This window comes from Grampus griseus, assembly GCF_964374135.1.
Source record: "Grampus griseus genome assembly, chromosome: 20".
Lineage (NCBI taxonomy): Eukaryota > Metazoa > Chordata > Mammalia > Artiodactyla > Delphinidae > Grampus > Grampus griseus.
In genome coordinates, this window is record NC_139014.1 from 11,654,305 (window position 1) to 11,673,942 (window position 19,638).

Below are 19,638 nucleotides of genomic sequence, written 5' to 3' on the forward strand. Positions count from 1 at the left end.
TTGGGGTGTGGGAGGGCGGAGGGAGCCCCTAAAGTTGCCGTAGCAGTGCGGGGAGCTCACCTGACTGGAGTGTGCAGGACGGCTGAAACTGGGAAGCAGGGATGGTGGGGGCAGCCGGGACGCTGGCTCAGCCTTGCCCTCCGTTTGGGGACCAGGCTCCCGCCAAATCTTGGGAGGGCCCGCCCCCCGCCACAGCCCCCAAGGGTATTGCCCTCTCCTGGACCCCTGTCAGGGAGCCAGGACAGGCGTCAGCCTCTGACCACCCCTCCTGTGGCTCCCAGGAGAGACGAGAGCTCGCGGAGCCCTGCCAGGCGAGGCCCCGGCCGGCCACGGAAGCGCAAATACTCCAGCTTGCTGCCTGCCCTGCGACCCAGCGAAGGCAAGAAAGTCAAGTGAGTCTTGCATGCATGGGCCCCGTGGGGTGCGTGGGGCCGGAGGTTACTCAGTGGCGCTGGGCTGGCCCAGGTGCCCTTGAGGCCCGGGCAGTGGGGACTGGGCTCCTCTCTGGCTTCCGTGGCCGCTGGGCCTCCGTCACAGCTTCTCCTGAAGATCCAGAACCCCGGACCAGCCGCGGTGGGGAGCGTCTGGGGCACTGAGCCCGTAGCAGACAAGCCCCTCCCCCTGGGCCTGGGGCATGGCCGCACCAGCTCCACGCACCTGGCCGTGGCCGGCTGGGGCCGTGGCATCCCTCCTGCCAGGCCCCAGCCCCAGCCCGGCCCCACGAGTGCGAGGCGGCGTTGCGTAAAAGCCTCTTTATCTGCACCGTATAGAGTCGTTGGTCACGCTGCGGTGCTGCGCACGGCTGCCGGCGCGCGGTTATTATCCATTACCCGCCCGGCGCAGTCATTGGCGCACTCCCGGGCCTGGTATAATTGTCCTTCTCGGCTACAAATTGCCTCTCCCGGCAGGCCCATTTGCATAAATCCTCGAGCTCCTCCAAACACGATTGGCGCGGCGTGTGCGCACTGCATCAATCCTGATGATTTGGTAATAATAGTTAAATCGGCACTAAATGGTTCCTTCAATTAAGACAGAGGCAAAAAATTAATCTCAGGGCTTTATGTCACAAAACATTAGCAAACGCGGAGAAGGTTACAGGGAGGGGAGTTCGCGTAGGCTGCTGCGGACGGGGAGGGGATGCACCATATGGCTGGGGGGCCTCCCCAGGCTGTCCCTCCGCCCTGCCCAGGTGTCACCCGGCGGGGGCTCCAGGGGCCTCCCTTTGAGGACCAGCCAGAACTGTAGGGGCTGCTGGCTAAGACCAGGGCCTGGCAGGGGGCCCTGTTGGGGAGCCCCTGGCGAAGCTGCCCCATGCTTTGCTCGAGCCCGCCTGGCGCCGAGCCCCTGCCTGACCCTGGAAGCCCCATCCTGGTGCTTGCATTGTGGCCACTTTCTCCACTGACCTGAGAAAACAGGCCCTGGCTGGACGAGGAAGGAAGCCGAGGCCAGGGCCCTCCCTTCCTAAGGATCGGGGTTCCCTCCCGCCCTCTCCCCATCTCAGGCTCCTGCCCACTCTCCATCCCTCTGGGGGGCCCCTGCCCTTCAGTAGCTGCTGACAGTTGGACCCAGGCAGGAAGTGGGAGGGCCGAGGCCCGGGGGCCAAGCATGGTTCCGGGCCGGCTTCCTGCCTGGCCTCTCTGGGCAGGAAGGTAAAAGTTGACGTCTGGCCGCACAAGGCCAGGGCCGGGCCAGGGCCCTCAGCCTCCATCTGTGACTCATTTTCATTAATGCTATGTGGGTAAGGGAGGGAGTAGGTGAGAGGCCTAGCCCCCAGCCCCTGTCTGGCAAAGGACAGGCAGCCAAGCTCCCAGCCTCACACCTGTGGGACACAGGGAAACAGGCTCAGAGTCAGCAGCTTCCAGGGCCCCATCTGGGAGCTGGGGGGGGGTGTGCAGAGTTTCTCCTTTGAGACGGAGAATTGAGGGCAGGGGACAAAGCTCTGAGGGGTCTGAGCCCAGCACTGGGGGTCCCTGGGGGCTAGGAGGCAGAGCCTGGGCACGAGTTTCTCTGGCCGCTGTCCCCCACATCCTCTTCCTGGCGGTGGCAAAGATGCTTGGGGTGGATCCCTTTCTCAGGTGCCTCTCCTGATGCAGTTTTTGTTCCTAACTGAGGTAGCTGCTGGCCTTTGCACTCACTAAGTGACCTCAGTGAGTGCAAAGGCCAGCATGATCCCACCCCAGCCTTGCACGGAGGCACAATTTAAAGCATCCCCATTTTCCAGGTAGATAGACTGAGGCCACAGCCCAGGTCACACAGTGGCCCAGCTGGCCACAGAGCCCTGGCCCCCGAGCAGTGGGCTGCCCCTCCCCAGTCAGTGGGCAGAGGGGGCTAGCTAGGTAGCGGGGGCCAGGGGGCTCAGCACTGGCTTGGCCCCCCTGGCCTCCCAGCAGCTCTGTGTGCTTAGAGGAGACTGGCCCAGGGGCACAGCCTTGGCCAGGAAAGAAGCAGGGCCCTTACAGGGGCAAGTGGGTCTCCCAGACATGCAGCTGCACCACACGACCCACCGCAGTGCCCTGGCTGCTGCCACAGGGACTGTCTCGGGGACAAGGCCCAGGTGCGCAGGTGTGACCCGCGCCCCCCGTGCTCCCAGGGCAGTGCGGTCCAGCCTGAGCCTGCTGTGCACCGAGCTGCGGGGCGGCGATGATGAGCCCTCGAAGAAGCGAGGCCGGCTGGAGAAGGGCACCTACGTGGGCCTGCAGCCCGCATCTGCGGTGAGTCCCACAGCAGCCTCACCCTCAAGCCCGGGGGCAGGATGTCAGATGGACAGGACAGGGGGCAGGCGGTAGACCAGCCCCAGGCCAAACACTGCCACCCCGCCCTGCCCCGTGTCACCATCCGGCTGGGGCCCCACTGCTCAGATGAGCAGACAAGGTCCGGCGAGCTTCGTGTGCGTCACACAGAGGCGAGCCTGTGAGGCTGCAGGTATGACCCGGGGCTGGTTATGCTCCACGACTCCTCGCTTTCCTCTGCTCAGTCCAGCGGGAGGAAAGCAACACACAGTCATCACAGGTCACAGGAGGGAGGGCTCATGATGTCCACCATGTCAGGTGCATACCTGGTGTAGTGGGTGGACCGAGGGCACTGCCCCTCCCTTGGGACAGGCTTCCCCAGGGGTGCCAGCACCCCATTCCTTCTCAGTACAGTGGGTGCCTCCCACCCCTCACCTATTCTAGGGTCCTGGGAGGGACAGGTGAGAGGTGGGTCTGAGTCTGTTGTCACTTTGCCTGTCCCTCCCGGAGCAGGAGGCTGGTCCCTCTCTCTAGGACATGACAAACACCTGGGCCCTTGGCCACCCTCCGCCAAGCTGAGTAGGCTGGGCCGTCCGGGGAGGCTGTGCCATGGGGGACAGGACAGGCACAAGCTTAGGCTCCAGTGGGCAGGCCCTGTGCCCCGGGGCCAGATTCCCTCTCGGGCATTTTGGAGGGCAAGGCCAGCGAAGTGTCACCTTCCAGGCCCAGCGCTGGCAGAGGGGAGGCGGAAGGCCGCAGGGCCGTGGCTCAGGGCGGGGGACCCGGTGACTGCAGCCTCCACCTGCCCGTTTACTACAGGAGAAGGTTCGGTGCAAGAAGAGCAGCGGTCAGGGCGACCTGGCATCTGCAGTGGCCCACAAGGTGGCCCAGCTGAAGCCGAAGGTCAAGAGCAAGGGGCTGCCCACCAGCCTCAGCCCCTTCCGGCGGAAGGAGGCCACCCCAGGGGGTCGCATCCGGAAGAAGCTGTCGCGAGCCAAGAGCGCCAAGGTGTCTGGGGCAGCCCGGCACCCACAGCCAGATGGTGGTGCTGCTGGCAGGGAGACACCTAAGTTCCCAGCCCAGCCGGCAGCGGCCACAACACATGAGGCAGGCAAGTTGTCGGTCTGAGCTGCACAGCCAGGACCTCCACGGTCACTGGAGGCTGGGGGAGTGGGAGGGCGGGAGCTGGGACAGCCATCAGAGCCTGGTCAGGGCTCATTGCGTATGCCGGACACAGGGAGAAGCTCTCACTGGCCCAGGATGGGTTCTCCGTGCCCCACCCCCACACGGGGGGGGCCACAGGGAGAAAAGAGGCTGCTGGATGCATCCTGGAAAGAGGGGCTAAAAATAGCCCTTCTGCCTGCTCCAGCCTGCCTTCCTGTAGCGTCCGGCCCGGTGACCTGGAGGGGTTATCTGGCCCCCAGCAAACACACATGTCCAGAAACAGGAGCCTGGAAAAATAGATGCTTCCTCCCTGCCAGCCCCTGCCCCCTCCCCCAGGTCCCGACTGAGAAAGAACAAAGGGAGGGAAGAGGAAGCAGGAAACAGGAGGGCATCTGGCAGGGGGACGAGGGAGGGGAAGGGGCTGCCCTGGGGAAGGGGGTCCCCAGCCCTGCAAGGCGGGTGCTCCACTGCCCAGCGCATAAGAAAGGAAAACTGAGGCAGAAAAAGGGAGGTCAGAGGCAGCCCCTTCTCCTTTCTGGTCCAAACACCCTCACCTGGACACCTGGCCCAGGTGCCTGCCCTCGAAGCAGCCCCGGGATGACAGTGACGGGCTCCACTCAGCCCCCAACACATCCGCCCCCCCGAACCCACCCCAAAATGGCACTGCTCTGGTGCCAAATCACCTGGACCACCCGCCTCTCCCCAGGCAGCGGCTCGGACAGTGAAAACTGCGAGGGTCTGTTGGAAACAGAGGCACCTCCCAAGGAGCCCGGGCTGGCACTGCACGCTGGGGCCCGCGTGGCCGTGCTGGGGCCCTCGCCCTCCTCCGTGGTCAAGATGGAGGCCAACCAGAAGGCCAAGAAGAAGAAGGAGAGGCAGGGCTTGCTAGGTACCCAGGGGGTGAAGGCGGGCTGGGGCAGGCCTGGCCGACGAGGGCCCCAGCAGGCAGCTGGGGCTCCTGCAACGGCTTCCCTCCCTCCCTCCCCAGGGGCCTGCCGCCTGTCCAGCCCCGAGAGTGAGGTCAAGGTCAAGAGGAGGACGGTGAAGGCCAAGGTGGGCGGCAAGCTGGAGCGGGCCCCGGGGCGCAGGCCCCCAGGTGGGCCTGGCAAGAAGAAAGCCAAGGGCAAGGCCAAGGGCAGCCTGCGGGCAGAGCCGGGGGCCACACCCGGCAGGGAAGCCCTCTGCAGCCCCACCCGGGCCTTCACCTGCCACGAGGAGGGCAGCAGGCTGGCCAGTGAGCGCCTCAAGAGAGCCACGCGCAAGAGCACGGTGCTCCAGCCAGGGCTGCGGGTGAGGGCCAGCGGGCACCCCAGGGTCCTGGGCCCAGCAGGGTGGGTGCCAGATGTGAAGGGCCTTCGGGGACATTTACTCCACTCTTTCTCTCCACTTGCTACACCAAGTCACACTCTGGGACTCCTATTCAGGGTCACACTCAGGGTCGGCCTGAGTCACACCATGGTCAGGCTGGGGGCAGGAAGGCTGGTGCCACCCTCACCTCAGCCCCTCCCCTCCGACAGCGGAAGAACGGGGCCCTGTCCATCGCCCTGTCGCCCCGCAACGCCAAGGCCATCCTGGGGAGGGGCAGGAAAGCGGGCAAGGTGAAAACCAAGGCTGCCGGCAAACAGGTAGCATCTCCACCCCGACCTTGGGACCCAGCCAGCCCTGACCTCTCCTGCCCCTCCCAAGAGAGCTGACACTTCTGACCCCCCAGGGCAAGGGCCGGGCGGTGAGCCGGCTGCTGGAGAGCTTCGCAGTGGAGGACGACTTTGAGTTTGAAGACAGCAGCAGCCTCTCAGAGGAGGAGGAGGCCAGGGGCCCCCTGAGCGCCGAGCAGAGCGCCGCCTTGGGTGAGCGGCCAGGAGGGGATGCCGAGCATCTGGGGCCAGCAGTGGGCGGAGAGGGGCCAGGTGCTGACACCCCCATCTCCCCAGCACGCTCATGCACCATCCACAAGGAGGACCTACAGGACGGGCTGCCCGTGCTCATCCCCAAAGAGGACAGTCTGCTATACGCAGGCAGCGTCAGGACCCTGCAGCCCCCCGACATGTAAGGCCTGGGCGTGTGCAGGGAGGGGTGTGGGCTGAGGCCTGAGCGGGAGGTGGTGGATGCGCAGGCCTGTCTCATGCTCCCCCACCCATGCCCCTCAGCTACAGCATCGTCATCGAGGGTGAGAGAGGCAACCGGCAGAGGATCTACTCACTGGAGCAGCTGCTGCAGGAGGCGGTGAGGGGACAGCCCCCGCTCGGCTCACCACCCCAGGGAGGTGGACCTGGCTGCGCCCAGCCCCTCCCGGGCACCCCTTGGCCAGCCCCGCCCACTCACGGCCGCCGCCCCCACTGGTCCCGCAGGTTCTTGATGTCCGGCCACAGTCCAGCAGGTACCTCCCGCCCGGCACGAGGGTCTGTGCCTACTGGAGCCAGAAGTCCCGCTGCCTGTACCCAGGCAGCGTAGTGCGAGGTAAGCCCCGCCCAAGGACCCCCAGGGAGGCCCATCAGCCCCTCCCCTTAGGCGAAGCTGAAGATGAGAGACCCGAGTGCCAGGGAGAAGACCCTGTCTCTCAAGGAGGGCCTCCCGCCAGCCCTGCTTCCCAAGCTGGAGCGGGTCAGACAGAGCAGATGATAACATCAGCTCCCTGGTCGCCAGGAAAAGGCGAGGGGGGACCTGGGGTGAGGACAGGGTGGAGCCTCTGGCTATCCAGAAGGCCTAGCAGAGAAGGGGCCCCAGAGCCCCAGACCTGGGGGTTATAAACTGGTCACCTGGGCACCAGATTTCCTGGGGTAAATCCTTCTGCCCCCTCCCCCAGGCACAGGACGTGGGGACCCTGCGGTCTGACAGGTGCGGGGGCAGGGGGGCGGGCAGGCCTCAACCAGGCATGTGTTTGCACACATGTGCGTGTGCATAGGGGGAGGTCGGGGCCCCACGTCCCTGTGAGTGTGCCCTGGGATGCGGGTGATGGATGGCGGTAATATTGCCTCTCCGGCCGCACTCCAGGAGGTGGAGGGGAGGCAGGCTGCTCCCAGCTGCCATGGCAGCTCCAAGGTCAAATGTGATCAGGGAGCAGAATATCCCAGCATCATCTGTCAGGCGCTACGGAGCCCATCCTGTCATCCTCCCGTCCCGGCCACCCGGCCACCAGGGAGAACCCCGTGGGCCCCGAGCAGAGGGCCCCGTGCTCAGGTGGGCCCTGTCTCCAGGCGCCTCCAGTGATGAGGAAGACGACCTGGACTCCGTGGTGGTGGAGTTTGACGATGGGGACACCGGCCACATTGCTGTCTCCAACATCAGGCTGCTGCCTCCGGACTTCAAGATCCAGTGTGAGCCCCAGGGCCCTCCAGCGTGGGGTCCTTACCTTTCTGGGTCGGCCCCTATGGCTGGAGTCGGGCTGACAGTCTCCCAAGGAGGGAGCAAGGGGAGGCGGTCACCCTGGCAGCACGGCGCTGAGGCCACTGGTCCACTCTGCAGGCACAGAGCCCTCGCCAGCCCTGCTGGTGTCCAGCGGCTGCCGAAGGACCAAGAAATCTTCCTGCGAGGCGCCCCCACCTGGTGAGGCCGCCGCTCCCAGCCTGTCTCCCAAGGCACACGATGGCCCTGAAGCCTCAAAGACCCCCGGGAAGAAATCCGCAGGCAAAGACAAAGCTGGTACTCGCGGGACTGCGGGGACCTCGGGTGGGGAGGCACCCTCGGGAGTGGGGGGCCAGAAGGGGCGGGCAGGTAGTTCCTCTGACTCTCCCTGGCCTCTCCCCAGGCAAAGCGGAGCTCCTGGCCTCTGGTACCAAGCCCTCCGCGGGGGCCTCAGACCACTTCCTGGGCCGCCGGGGCAGCCCGCTGCTGAGCTGGTCCGCGGTGGCGCAGACCAAGCGGAAGGCGGTGGCCACGGCCGCAGCAGGTGGCAAGGGGCCGGGCGTGCTGCAGAACCTCTTCCAACTCAACGGCAGCGCCAGGAAGCTGCGGGCCCGCGAGGCGCTCTTCCCCGTCCACAGCGTGGCTGCTCCCGTGTTTGGCAACGGCTTCCGCGCCGACTCCTTCAGCAGCCTGGCCAGCTCCTACGCTCCCTTTGTCGGCGGGGCCGGGCCCGGCCTGCCCGGGGGTGCCCACAAGCTGCTGCGGGCCAAGAAGGCCGAGCGGGCGGAGGCCGAGAAGGGCGGGCGGCGGCGGGCGGGCGGCGAGTTCCTGGTCAAGCTGGACCATGAGGGCGTGACCTCCCCCAAGAGCAAGAACTGCAAGGCGCTGCACGCGGGTGACAAGGATGTGGGGCCCAGGCCAGGGAGGCCCCTGCCCGGCCCCAGCTATGGGCACCCGGCCCTTGTGGGCAAGGACAGGAAGGGGCGGTCGCCTGTCCACCCGCTGCCCATGGGGCTGGCGCTGCGCAAGTTCGCAGGCCAGGCCGAGTACCCGCTGCCCTGCGACAGTGACTGCCACAGCTCCTGCTCGGACGAGGAGGAGGACGGGCCTGGCCTGGCCCCCGGCGTGCCCTCCCGCTTCCTCGCCCGCCTTTCCGTGTCCTCCTCCTCCTCGGGCTCATCCACCTCCTCCTCCTCTGGCTCCCTGTCCACCTCCAGCCTCTGCTCCTCGGATGACGAGGGCTCCTCCTACAGCTCAGACGAGGAGGACCCAGCCCTGCTGCTGCAGACCTGCCTCACCCACCCGGTGCCCGCCCTCCTGGCCCAGCCCGAGGCCCTGCGCTCCAAGGGGGCTGGCCCACACCCGCACGCCCAGCGCTGCTTCCTGTCCAGGGCCGCGGTGGCCGGTGGGGGCGTGGGCGCGGGCCCCAGCAGTGGCAGACCCAGGCTCAAGCGCAAGGAGGCCCTGAGCTTCTCCAAAGCCAAAGAGCTGTCCCGGAGGCAGCGGCTGCCCTCCGTGGAAAACCGGCCAAAGATCTCAGCCTTCCTGCCTGCCCGGCAGCTCTGGAAGTGGTCGGGGAACCCCACACAGGTAGGTGGGCCCGACCATGCACACTTACACACAAGACACACCATCTTTCTCTCCTACACACTCCCTGCGTCTGTCTCTGTCATTCTGTCCTGTGTCCCCTGCCCGCCGCCTGTCCCCGAGGCTCCTGTCCTCACTGCCCTCTGCCCCTGGCTGTCTCCTACAGAGACGCGGCATGAAGGGGAAGGCCAGGAAGCTGTTCTACAAGGCCATCGTCCGGGGCAAGGAGACGCTTCGCATCGGGGACTGTGCCGTCTTCCTGTCAGCTGGGCGGCCCAACCTGCCCTACATCGGCCGCATTGAGAGCATGTGGGAGTCATGGGGCAGCAACATGGTGGTGAAGGTCAAGTGGTTCTACCACCCCGAGGAGACCAAGCTGGGGAAGCGGCAGAGCGACGGGAAGGTGGGGACCGGGGTGGGGCAGGGGGTCCGGGGGTATGGGCAGGCTCAGAGTGGGGGGCCTGGGAAGGGGTATCTCAGCAACTGGCACCAGCAGCCAGAAGGGGAGTGGTCATCTATGGACATCCCTCGCCCCCGGTTCCCACACCTCAAGGCCTCCCGGCCCAAGGGTGCCGTGGGCCCCACAGAGAGTAACACAGCTGAGGACTCAGGCCCCAGAGCCAGGCCACCTGGATCCCTCCCCAGCTGGGCCTTTGTGGCTCCCCACGCAATGGGTGACAGTTTCACCTTGTGGGGGGCCGTGGCCCACAGCAGCCTGTAGCACCTGCCCTCAGCAGCCCATGTCCCCCACCACGGGCCTGCTGATCCCTGCCTCCCGAGGTCAACCCAAGACAGAAAATGCCCCCAGCTCACTCTCCAGTCTTCCCTGAGAACCATGTTTGCAGACGGTGCAGAAACAAGTGTTTCTCCAATTCTGCCAGCCTGCTGGGGGTCCGGGCGCAGACCCCGGCCACACAGTTAAGAGCTTATCCAGAACTGAGGGTCCTGGGTCAGGTGGGGTCCGCTGGCCAAGGCCAGACCTGACGCCGAGCGCTCCTCGCCCCCTTCCCCAGCAGAACGCGCTGTACCAGTCCTGCCACGAGGATGAGAACGACGTGCAGACCATCTCCCACAAGTGCCAGGTAGTGGGGCGCGAGCAGTATGAGCAGATGACACGGAGCCGCAAGTGCCAGGACCGGCGGGACCTCTACTACCTGGCGGGCACCTACGACCCCACCACCGGGCGCCTGGTGACGGCCGATGGTGTGCCCATCCTGTGCTGAGCCTGCACAGACCGGCTGCAGGTGACCCACCTGCCCCGCCATGCCCAGTGCCAGAGCCACAGGGACGTGAGGACGTGAGGACCCAGCCCCATGCCTCCGAGCGGGAGGCTGGCCCACACCTCGGAGGGGCAGGTCTGAGCAAATATGCAAACCCACCAAGGCAAGATCCAGGCTTTTTTATTATTTTCCCTGGAAGGAGAGAGAGCTTTTGGGCATCAGAACCCAGTTCATCCGTCTGCTGCGGAGGGTCAGCTGTGCCCCGACTGGGACCTACCGGCCCTCTCTGTTTTCCCACATCGGCAGTTCACGCGAGATTAGAATCCAAGCCATATTTTCCCTAGTACCTCCGACTGTCTCCCACCAGGGAAAGCAGAAATCAGGTGTGTTGTCTATTTATTTCTCTATGTAAATATTGTATTTCTGCGGGAAAGTTTTATGGAAAAAAAGCCGAAAAGGATTTTTTTTTCCTCACATGCGTAACGAGGGTATGCGTGCGTGAGTGTGTGTGTGTGTGTGTGTCTGTGTGTGTGTGTGTGTGTGTGTGTGTGTCTGTGTGTGTGTGTGTGTGTGTAGAGATTTTGTTCTTGGGGGGGGTGGGTTTCTTTGAAAATGCACTGTTTTCCTCAGCCTAGCTGAGTTCCAACTGGGGCGTCTGTGACGACAGAGGCAGCTGGGGGTGGGGGCAGGGGGGCCGGAGGGCACAGGAGAGGTCAGACAGGACCCTAGGTTACACCTGTTGATATCTTGGGGGGACTGTCTAATATGGAAGTCACACTCAAGTTTATTTCCTTTTAATTCATCTCCTGGGAAAAAAAGGATTGGGGGGCGGGCTTGACGATAAGGGTCCCTCGGGGAGAGAAGGGATACCAGAGCAGGCTCCCCAGCCCAAGAGTGTGACGGCAGCCATATGTGTATCTTACCTCTGTTTAAAACAAAGCAAAAATGAACAAATATTTTAAACTATCGATAAGAAAAAGTGATGTTTTGATTTTATTTCCTGAATGTTCCAAGTTATTTCTGATTTCCGTCTCAATGGCCAGCTTGTCCAGCCTTCACTCAGAGCAAGGAAGGAACTGGCCCCCGCCAACTCATGTGGAGGTTTCTGGGACTTTTCTGCGGCCACTTGGCAGGGCCGCTGGCCTGGCAGGGTAGTGCTTGGGGCACAGAGCAGGGTTCCGTCCTGCCTACAACCCAGCCTCAGGTGCACGGAGCAGCCCTCTGCCCAGCGCCCTGGCTACCGTTGTGCCGTGTGGGTGTCCCAGACCCTCAGCACCACCCCCGTAATCCTGGAGAACTCATCACACCTCCACTTCTCCTGAGGCCAAGAGGGACAAGCAGGGCAAGCCAGACCCGTGGCCCAGCAGCCCTTGTCCCCGAAAATACGCACTGAGGGCCACGTGCTCCCATGTCTCACCATGCTAAGTCTCCCCTGGCCACAATGGGAGCCCCAGGAAGGCCTCCCAAGTTAGCCACTGCTCCTTAGGACGGGCTCTTGTGTGACCCACAGGCACAGGCCAGGTACCTGGGAAATAAGGGATGTCAGTGGGTGCCCGGGCCCCTTTTTCTTTCCAACCAGGAAATCACCCCTCCCCCGCTCCTGGTGGCTCCACGGGAAGTATAGGGACATGGAGGGATTCCCCTGCACCGCAGCTTTCTTCTCCCACCCCAACTCTCCACTTTGTCTCGGCTCGAGTGCAATATTTCATTCTGGTGGTCGTCCTGGAGAGGCGGCTGAGGTCCTGCTGGCGGCTGGGGAAGTGGCAAGATGCTGTGGGGCGACGCGGCCAGTGCCAAGGCGTGTGTGGGGAAGCCCCAACCACAGAAATTAGAACCTGAGGCTACTTCCAACCCCAAGCACCGAGGCAGGAGCGAACGAACAGGCAGCCTTTTCTTGGCCTCCCGCCCTCCCATTGGTTCTTCTCCCTAGTCCATGGACTTTTGTCCTTTGCTTTTCTCTTCCCATCCCCCTCTGTCCGTGTGCGTGCGGACAGCGCGGCCCTTCCCACCATGGTTAAACCTGGCAAAAGCACGACTCTTGTACATGTGTAAACTAAGAGGACGGTTGAATTGTTTTTCAATGTAAACACTAAAAACAAACAAAAAAAACACAAAGGTTTTATGAACAGCAAACTCTATGTAAAGGCATTTTAGTATTAAATTTTTTATTGATAACTTGCTTAAGAATAAATATATGAACTATCGTGCAGGTTTTCAATGGTCCGGAATCCTAACTTCACCCCGGTGTCCGTGTGCGTGTCCCATGGGGACTCCCTGGAGGGACTGGGACATCTGGGTCAGGGCTACGTCGGCTGCGGCAGCCGAGCAGAGCCCCTTGGGGTGCTGGGCCCGTGAGAGGCACATGCAACCAGAATGATTTTGGGGTGGCCTTGGCCTTTGAAACCCCCCAGGATGAGGGTCCCTTATCTTAGTAGATCTCCCCCACGGTGGGTGAGATGTTCAGCCTGAACCAGTCCACGTGGCCAGGCCGGGTGCCCCTGGAGGGGAGGAGTGGAGGGCCCAGACACAGGAGGAAGGGTGGTCCCCACAGTGCAGGGGAGGGGTCTGTGCAGACCAGACAGCAGACGCCCTCCTCAAGGAAGGCATGAATTGACTCATTTGAGAAACATTTTCAGCTGTGCAGGAGTAAACAGCAGTCCTGATCGTTCAACAGCAGGTTGGCCCCCCAGGGCCTGAGGGGTGTTGGGCGGGGGTACATCTCAATGCATCCCCCAGCCAGAGAGCCCCACCCAGTGAGGCTGCAGCCCCGAGGGCTTTCCAGGAACCCTACCAATTTGGGGGGGTGCTGTTTTTCCTCCACCTCTAGGACCCCCTGGGGAGTGACCCCCTCAGCTGGGATTGGGGACCCTGATGAGGGGACCCTAGGTCAGGGCAGATAAGCATGGGGCGTGGGGCTGTGACCAGTGTGACCAGCACTCACCAACCCCCCCCACCCCCACCCCACCACCGCCACCCCCCACCACCACCACCCACCCCCGCTGGCGTGTCAGGAGCTGTGGGCCATTTTCACATATGCACAGACAACACTGCCAGCCCACCCACTCTGGGGCTGTCCCGGGCCAGCCCTGACCACGCCCCTTTCCTCCGAGAGAACAGAGGGGCAAAACCCCTCCCTGGGATGCAAAAGGACAGGCCAGGGCCCAGAGCATGGGGACCGAGGCCAGGCGAGGCTTGACAGTCTCTTCCCTTGGCCCCTTCCGAGCCCAGCAAGCGAGAGTGGTTAGAGCGAGACTCCTGAGCCGGCCGCCTGGGGCCGCAAGGCGTTGGGACAAACAGTCTGAGTGCCCAGGTTCAGCTGCGCCTGAAGGCAGGCGACCTAGCCCTTGGATTCTCCGTCCGTGAGTCAGCAGCCCCCACTTTGTGCAGGTGAGTTGCACAAAGTGCAGCCCTCCAGCTGCTCAGGAGGGAAGCCCAATTCCAAGGGCTGCAGCAGGGAGAGGGAGCGAGTAGGTCCAGAGGAGGCCTCGGGACCAAGACGAGTGACAGAAGAGGTCTGAGAAGGGAATGCCTGCGGACCAGGGTTTCTGGCTCAGAGCCCCTCTGTCGGGGGGAAAGGGGGCAGAGACCCCCTGTGGGCATGGAAGACCGTCTTCAGTACCTTCGGTTACGTGCTGCAGCAGAGTCCACGCAGGACCTGGGCCAGAGCAGGGGAGAGGATAGGTGAGGAGCACAGCTGGTGGCCAGGAGGGCCGGAAGCTGGAGCCGGACTGTGGCAGAGGCTAAACCCTGAGGGGCCTAGACAGGGTCTGCATTGTCTGCTGGACAACGGGACACACCGAAGGCTCTAGGCAGAGTCCGAAATCAGATTGAGACCACTCCCTCTGTGACCCCAGAGTCAGAGTTACAGGGGCTTGTCCAGCACCTGAGGGAGGAGTTGACACCAGAGACTCTAAGGGCCTGGGGTGGGGGCAGGTGCACAGTTTTAGGCTGGGGGGTAAGGGGGCCCTGAGGGCCAGAAACCAGGGAGGGGTGCCAATGGGCCCAGGAATGTGGGCAGGTGGGGGTGAGCTGGGAGGCAGGTGACTACTGGGTCACAGCAAGTGAGGACCACAGCAGGATTAGGTGAGCCCCCAGGGGTCCATCCCCAGCGGCCCCATCTCCTCCTCCCTTCCCCCACCCACCCCCTCTTCCCACCTTAACTCAGACAGGGTGGCCCTTGCCTTCCAGAACCTCCTGCCTCCCAGAATAGGGCCTGGGCAAGGGACGGCGGTGGGCACGTGAGGCTGCAGAGCCCCAAGGGTTAAACACACGGGACTACACTTGAATCAAGACAAACGAGCCATTATGTGAAACGCTGAAGCAAGATAAGTGATGGCATTGGGTGAGTGAGATCAATAAAAGTGATGTTTTATCAGGTAGAAATGACAATCTGGCTGATCACAATTTGTTTTTAATACCACAAACCAACCGGGGACAGGGGTTGAAATGTTCGTGCCTGGTTGGGGCGAGGTGGCTGGGGGCTGGGTGGGGAGCTCAGACCCAGGCCAGGGATGGGGGAGCTCGACTCTGCAGCCTAGCCATTAAGAGGTCACCTGGGCACTCAGCCAGCCAAAGGCCGATGACCAGCCAGGCCCTGGGCGGCCTCCTGAGTCTGTGCAGAGGCCCTACCAGGTTAGGAGGGACCCACCTCTGGGGCCCCTGAGTGAGGAAGTGGACCAGGGCAGCACCAAATAGGGTGACCCTAAGGGCTCCCTGGCTCCCAGAGAGAAGCTGGGGTCCGGACCTCCAACCTCCATGCCCCCGCCCTCTGCTGCCACCCACCCCATTCCCCAGGGCTCCCGGTGACAAGGTAGCACCCCTTCCAAGCCATTTCTGCTCTAAAAGTCAGGCCACCTTCTGAGATCCAGGACAGTGACGAGAGCAGGGCTGCTCGGTGCACAAGGTCCAGGCAGACAGACAGGCTAGGGATCACCAAGGTGAGGCCCCACTCAGCGCGGCCTCCGGGACCAGAGTGCCACTAGCAGGGGCGAGAAGAGGCCCGAGTGACTCGGGCCTCTGGAGAGAAGGACGGGAGGAAGCGGCCTGGGCAAGGTGGCCGGTGGGAGCGCAGAGTCCTAGTCTGTGAACCGGGTCCCTGACGCTTGCCCGCTTATGGGAACGGGGTGAGGTTCATGGGAGATAGCAAGGGATTTCTGGATCCACATGTGGGCAGAGCCCTTTCTGTGGGCCACACGCCACTGCCCAGGTAGGAAGAGAGTGACCGTCAGGGCCCTGGGCCGGGCGCCTCACACTGTCTGCCACGCCACCCCTCTATGCCCTCCTGGCTGGCAGTGACAAGGCTCAGGGTGGGGACACACGCAGGCCCCGGGCTGGACATAGTGGAGCTGGATTCCACCCACTGTCTGCCTCAGGGGCCTGGCTCTCCCCCACTTGGGGATGCCTCAACACCCAGGAAGCTGCCCCAGCAACTCCACCAAGGAGCCCCCGGCCTCCCCAGGGGCTTGGCTGGGGGTTGATGGGGCTCCCCTCTGGCTGCCCTGGGGGCACTGCCTACCCTCCCCAACAAATACTCACGGAGCCATCTAGATGTCAGATATGCATCCACTTGCTGCCCTATGTGAGAGGGGATGCCTGGTGGGTCCCCAAAGCCACACTTCCCTCCCTCCGCGCTATCCTGGGACCCCAGGGCCCCCGTGCAGCCCCCAGCCCAGCCCTGAAGATGGCAGGAGCGTGGGGGCTGCTGGGAACAGCGCTCTGGGACAAAGAGGACCCGAGGGAGAGAAACGGGGTGAGCAGAGGGACCGAGGGTGGGAGCGCTCTGAGCAGCAAACTGGGCTGGGGGCCAATGTTCCTCCTTCCTGCCTGGCCCCCTTCCACCTACCGGCTGCCCCTTCGCCAGGCTCCAGCTCCCAGAACTCAGCCTGACAGGTGCGCTGCTCATTTGTCAAACTCTGTGTCCTTCTGAGGCCAGCCCAGGCCCCAGGGACAGCCTCCACCAGATCTGCCAGGGACCAGCCCCCTGGGAGCTGTGGTGCTGGACGGTGGTGTGGGCCCTGACGGACAGCATGGGGCACCTTCCTTCACCCCCCTCACCAGGAGCCCAGACCAGCTCTGGTGAGAACAGGAAGCAGGTCGGTTACTCAAGGCATGGCAGATTCGGTCACATCTAGATAGGCTGGCCAGCACAGCGCGAGGCCGCTGCAGGACATGGAAACCAAGGCCATAAACCGAACAGCCTGGGAGGGGCAGGCCCCTGAGTTGTCCGGCTCCCTGACTCCACATTCTGCTGTCTTAACGCCCCCTCCTCAGAGGTTCCTGTCCCCGCCCCACACCCTCACGAGACCTGGGAGGGCCCAGTTCAGGCAGAAAGAGGACAGGCTGGTCTCCAAACTACTCCTCTGTGTTTGGTGCCATATTGAAGGAATCGAGTCTGGAGCCAGAGCTCTCCGGGCCTTACATCAGCTCTGAAGTTCAGACACGTTTCAACTTGTCTTCGGCCTACTCGAATCTCGATGGCTGGGGAGAAGGCCCTCCCCAAGAGGAAGAAGCAGCGTCTAGAACCAGCCATCTCGGAAGAGCAGTCGAAGAATTGTCCTGTTACTTTGCTGACCGAGAGTGAGCAACTCAGAACCGAGAGAAGGGCTTGGAACAAGCTTGCCACACAGCTGTGGGCACCTAATGCCGCTGCAGAGCTTGGCAAAGCTTTTATTTTCTTAGGTTCCAAGTTCCCCTGACAGCATCCTTTGCCCCCTTCCTCTCCTTAAACTGAGCTTTCAGGCGCTCTCCGTCGCAAGCCACCCCAGCTCAGGGTCAGCGGGGCCTACTCGAATGAGTTTCCCATCTGACTGTGGGGCTCCGGAGGCAGACTGCATCCATCTTCAGAAAGAAAAGGCAAGAGACTGACCCAGCACCCTACGCTTGCTGGGCCAATGACTATTGTTCGGGGAGAAACTTCACCAGTCCCAACTCCCTCGATGGAGGACAGGGGCCCCTGGTGATACCCAGGCCTAGCGGGAGAACAGCCAACGCCTCCCGCCCTTTCCAAACATCCTAGAATCAGCCATCCTGCCCGTCAGAGAAGGACATGGCCTACATCATTTCTCGACTCCCGCAGATGTGATCTGTTCCTGGCAAGAGCACAACTTGTTTCCATCTGTCCACTCATCCATCCATCCATCTATTATTTCAACAAGTATGTGCTGAAGACCTACTGTGTGCTGGGCCCTGTGCCAGGCACCAGAATGAAGCGTCGAGGGCATTACCCCAAATCCCCGCCCTCCAAGAGCTTGAGCTCAACAGGGAAGAAGGCTGGCACAGAAACCACGGCATCCAGTGAACTCAGAAGCTGTGCAGGGCCCTCCTTAGCACAGAGCAGCTGCAGGGCCGAGAAATCCAGGTCAAGGACCCGGTGCGGGGGAGGGGAGCTCCTCTCCCAGGAAACTCAGCCCCTGACAGAAGTGCTTCTAGGGGCATCCACAGCTGCTTCCTTTAACTGGTTTAATCTGAAGAAAAAAATTACAGCTGAAGCAGCTTTCAGGGGACGGCAGGACTAGGGGTTTGCTGGGTGGGAACCATCTTCCACTGGCATCACCCCAGAAAACAGTGACACGGAGAACAACTCTAGGCCTGAGTTCTCAGCTCTGGGGTAGCCTAGCCCTGAGGCCAGCAGGAGCTCTGCTCTTCCTGAGCCTGGGAGTGGAGACTGGGGCTCCACTGAGGAAAAGCGCTCCAGACGGCAGTGGGGTGGGCTAAACCCAAGGCCTCCCACAGCCCCTCTGCCCCAAGGTTCCCAGCAGTCAGGAGCCTCAGGCTCCCCAGTCCTACCCGCAGTGATGGAATGGTCCAGAGGCCTCCTCACAATTTGGTTTGCTAAGAGGGGAAAGTTAAAGCCACCCTTTTTTTTTTTTTAAGGGCAGAGTACTTTTTATTTTATTTATTTATTTGGCTGTGTTGGGTCTTCGTTGCTGCGTGTGGGCTTTCTCTAGTTGCGGCGAGCAGGGGCTACTCTTCATTGCGGTGCGCGGGCTTCTCATTGCAGTGATTTCTCTTGTTGCGGAGCACAGGCTCTAGGCGCGCAGGCTTCAGTAGTTGTGGCGCATGGGCTTAGTTGCTCCACGGCATGTGGGATCTTCCTGGACCTAGGGCTCGAACCCGTGTCCCCTGCATTGGCAGGCGGATTCTTAACCACTGAGCAACCAAGGAAGTCCCTATTTGGGAGCTTTTGAACAAGTTTAAGATCTTGCCCCTTGTCAGGAAATCTGTTTTCACTTATAAAAAACAGACTCGGGGGCCACCGGTGAGCAGGGGGAGTGTCAGGAGACTCCACACTGACAGGGCAATTATATTTTTCTCCACCAGGTCCTTCAGCCGACCCCTCTGATCCTGGGCAAAGCATCCCGGCCCTGGGGCTCCCCAAGGTTCCTGCAATGTCTCCCTTCTTGGGGTGCCCGTTGGACGCAGGCTGGAAGTGGGTGTGGAGGGACCCAGCAAGAAGGGGACACTAGCCCACTGCCAAGGACAGGACAGCGCCAGGGCAGCCTCTGCTCAAGCCACCAAAAATTCCGTGGGATCAGCAGGGAAACCACGCCGCCCCAGCCCCACGGGAGTCCCTCCTGAGGCCACCCGTGCATGCTGAAAGCCAAAGCACTTGGAGGCTGCCCAAGGCCACTGTCCCAGGGGCCCAGAAGCCCCTGGCCTAGCAGGAAGAGCCTCCTCTGCAGTCCACACCCAGACGACCAGGGAGAACTGCATCACACAGCACATATGAGGTCACGCGGGCAGCCAGGCCACGCTCTAGTCATATAACCTCAGCCTAGCCAATCAGGGTGCTTCTGCCACAGTGGTTGGTTTGGAAGTGTGTATGTGACCCAAGCTGAGCCAATCAGGGTCTAATCCTGGGATTCTCAGGTGAGCTGGAGATGTAAGCACAGCCCTGCTTCGAAAGCCAGGTGGGGTGCATGAGCCCACGGTAACGCAGGTGAAGCCTCTATCTCCTGGCTTGGTACCAGCCTCCTGCAGAACCAACCCCTGACCTGATCTGGCCACTGGATAAGAAACAGGACGCCCAGTTTAATTCGACTTTCAGATAAACAAATAACTTCTAGTAGAAGTATGGTCCATGCAGTAATAGGGGTATACTTATACTAAAAATTATTCAATGTTTGTCTGAGATTTAAATTTAACCCAACATCCTGGGACTTCCCTGGCGGTCCAGTGGTTAAGACTCCGTGCTTCCACTGCAGGGGGCACAAGTTGGATCCCCGGTCAGGGAACTAAGGTCCTGCATACCGCGTGGCACCGTCAAAAAAAAAATTTTTTTTTAATAAATAAATAATAAATTTAACCCGACATCATATATTTATTTGCTACTGCGGGACAATGGGTTGAACTTGAAACCCAACTGTTCAATATAAACTGGGTGCTCCCCAGCCCACCTGGCCATAAGCAGGTGTACCCAGCAGCTGTCCGTCATGGGACAGGAAGGGTGCACACAGAGGAGGCCAGGAAAGCCCTGAAGGAACAGGAGCCACTGGAGCCTCTGCTCCTGCCTAAAACCCATGGCCTCCGTGGAGCCCTATGGTCTGCTGACTAAGGAAGAAGAGCCCAGTTCTGGCAGGGGGAGGACACCGCCCTCC

At 62.0% G+C, this 19,638-nt stretch overlaps 1 protein-coding gene across 2 annotated transcripts in view; it reads left to right on the top strand.

Moving 5' to 3' along the window:
• BAHCC1 (BAH domain and coiled-coil containing 1) overlaps positions 1–10,625 on the top strand; it is a 54,503-nt gene extending 43,878 nt beyond the window's left edge. For both annotated transcript variants that reach the window (XM_082679038.1, XM_082679039.1), the window contains exons 13-27: positions 282–392; positions 2,591–2,711; positions 3,549–3,844; positions 4,604–4,782; positions 4,882–5,183; positions 5,411–5,518; positions 5,605–5,740; positions 5,825–5,939; positions 6,041–6,116; positions 6,242–6,350; positions 7,088–7,207; positions 7,356–7,532; positions 7,639–8,825; positions 8,989–9,225; positions 9,839–10,625. In XM_082679038.1, the coding sequence (XP_082535164.1) occupies positions 282–392; positions 2,591–2,711; positions 3,549–3,844; positions 4,604–4,782; positions 4,882–5,183; positions 5,411–5,518; positions 5,605–5,740; positions 5,825–5,939; positions 6,041–6,116; positions 6,242–6,350; positions 7,088–7,207; positions 7,356–7,532; positions 7,639–8,825; positions 8,989–9,225; positions 9,839–10,045 (3,481 nt within the window). In that variant the 3' untranslated portion in view covers positions 10,046–10,625. The remainder of the gene's footprint in view (positions 1–281; positions 393–2,590; positions 2,712–3,548; positions 3,845–4,603; positions 4,783–4,881; positions 5,184–5,410; positions 5,519–5,604; positions 5,741–5,824; positions 5,940–6,040; positions 6,117–6,241; positions 6,351–7,087; positions 7,208–7,355; positions 7,533–7,638; positions 8,826–8,988; positions 9,226–9,838) is intronic.
• Positions 10,626–19,638: the final 9,013 nt, after the last annotated feature.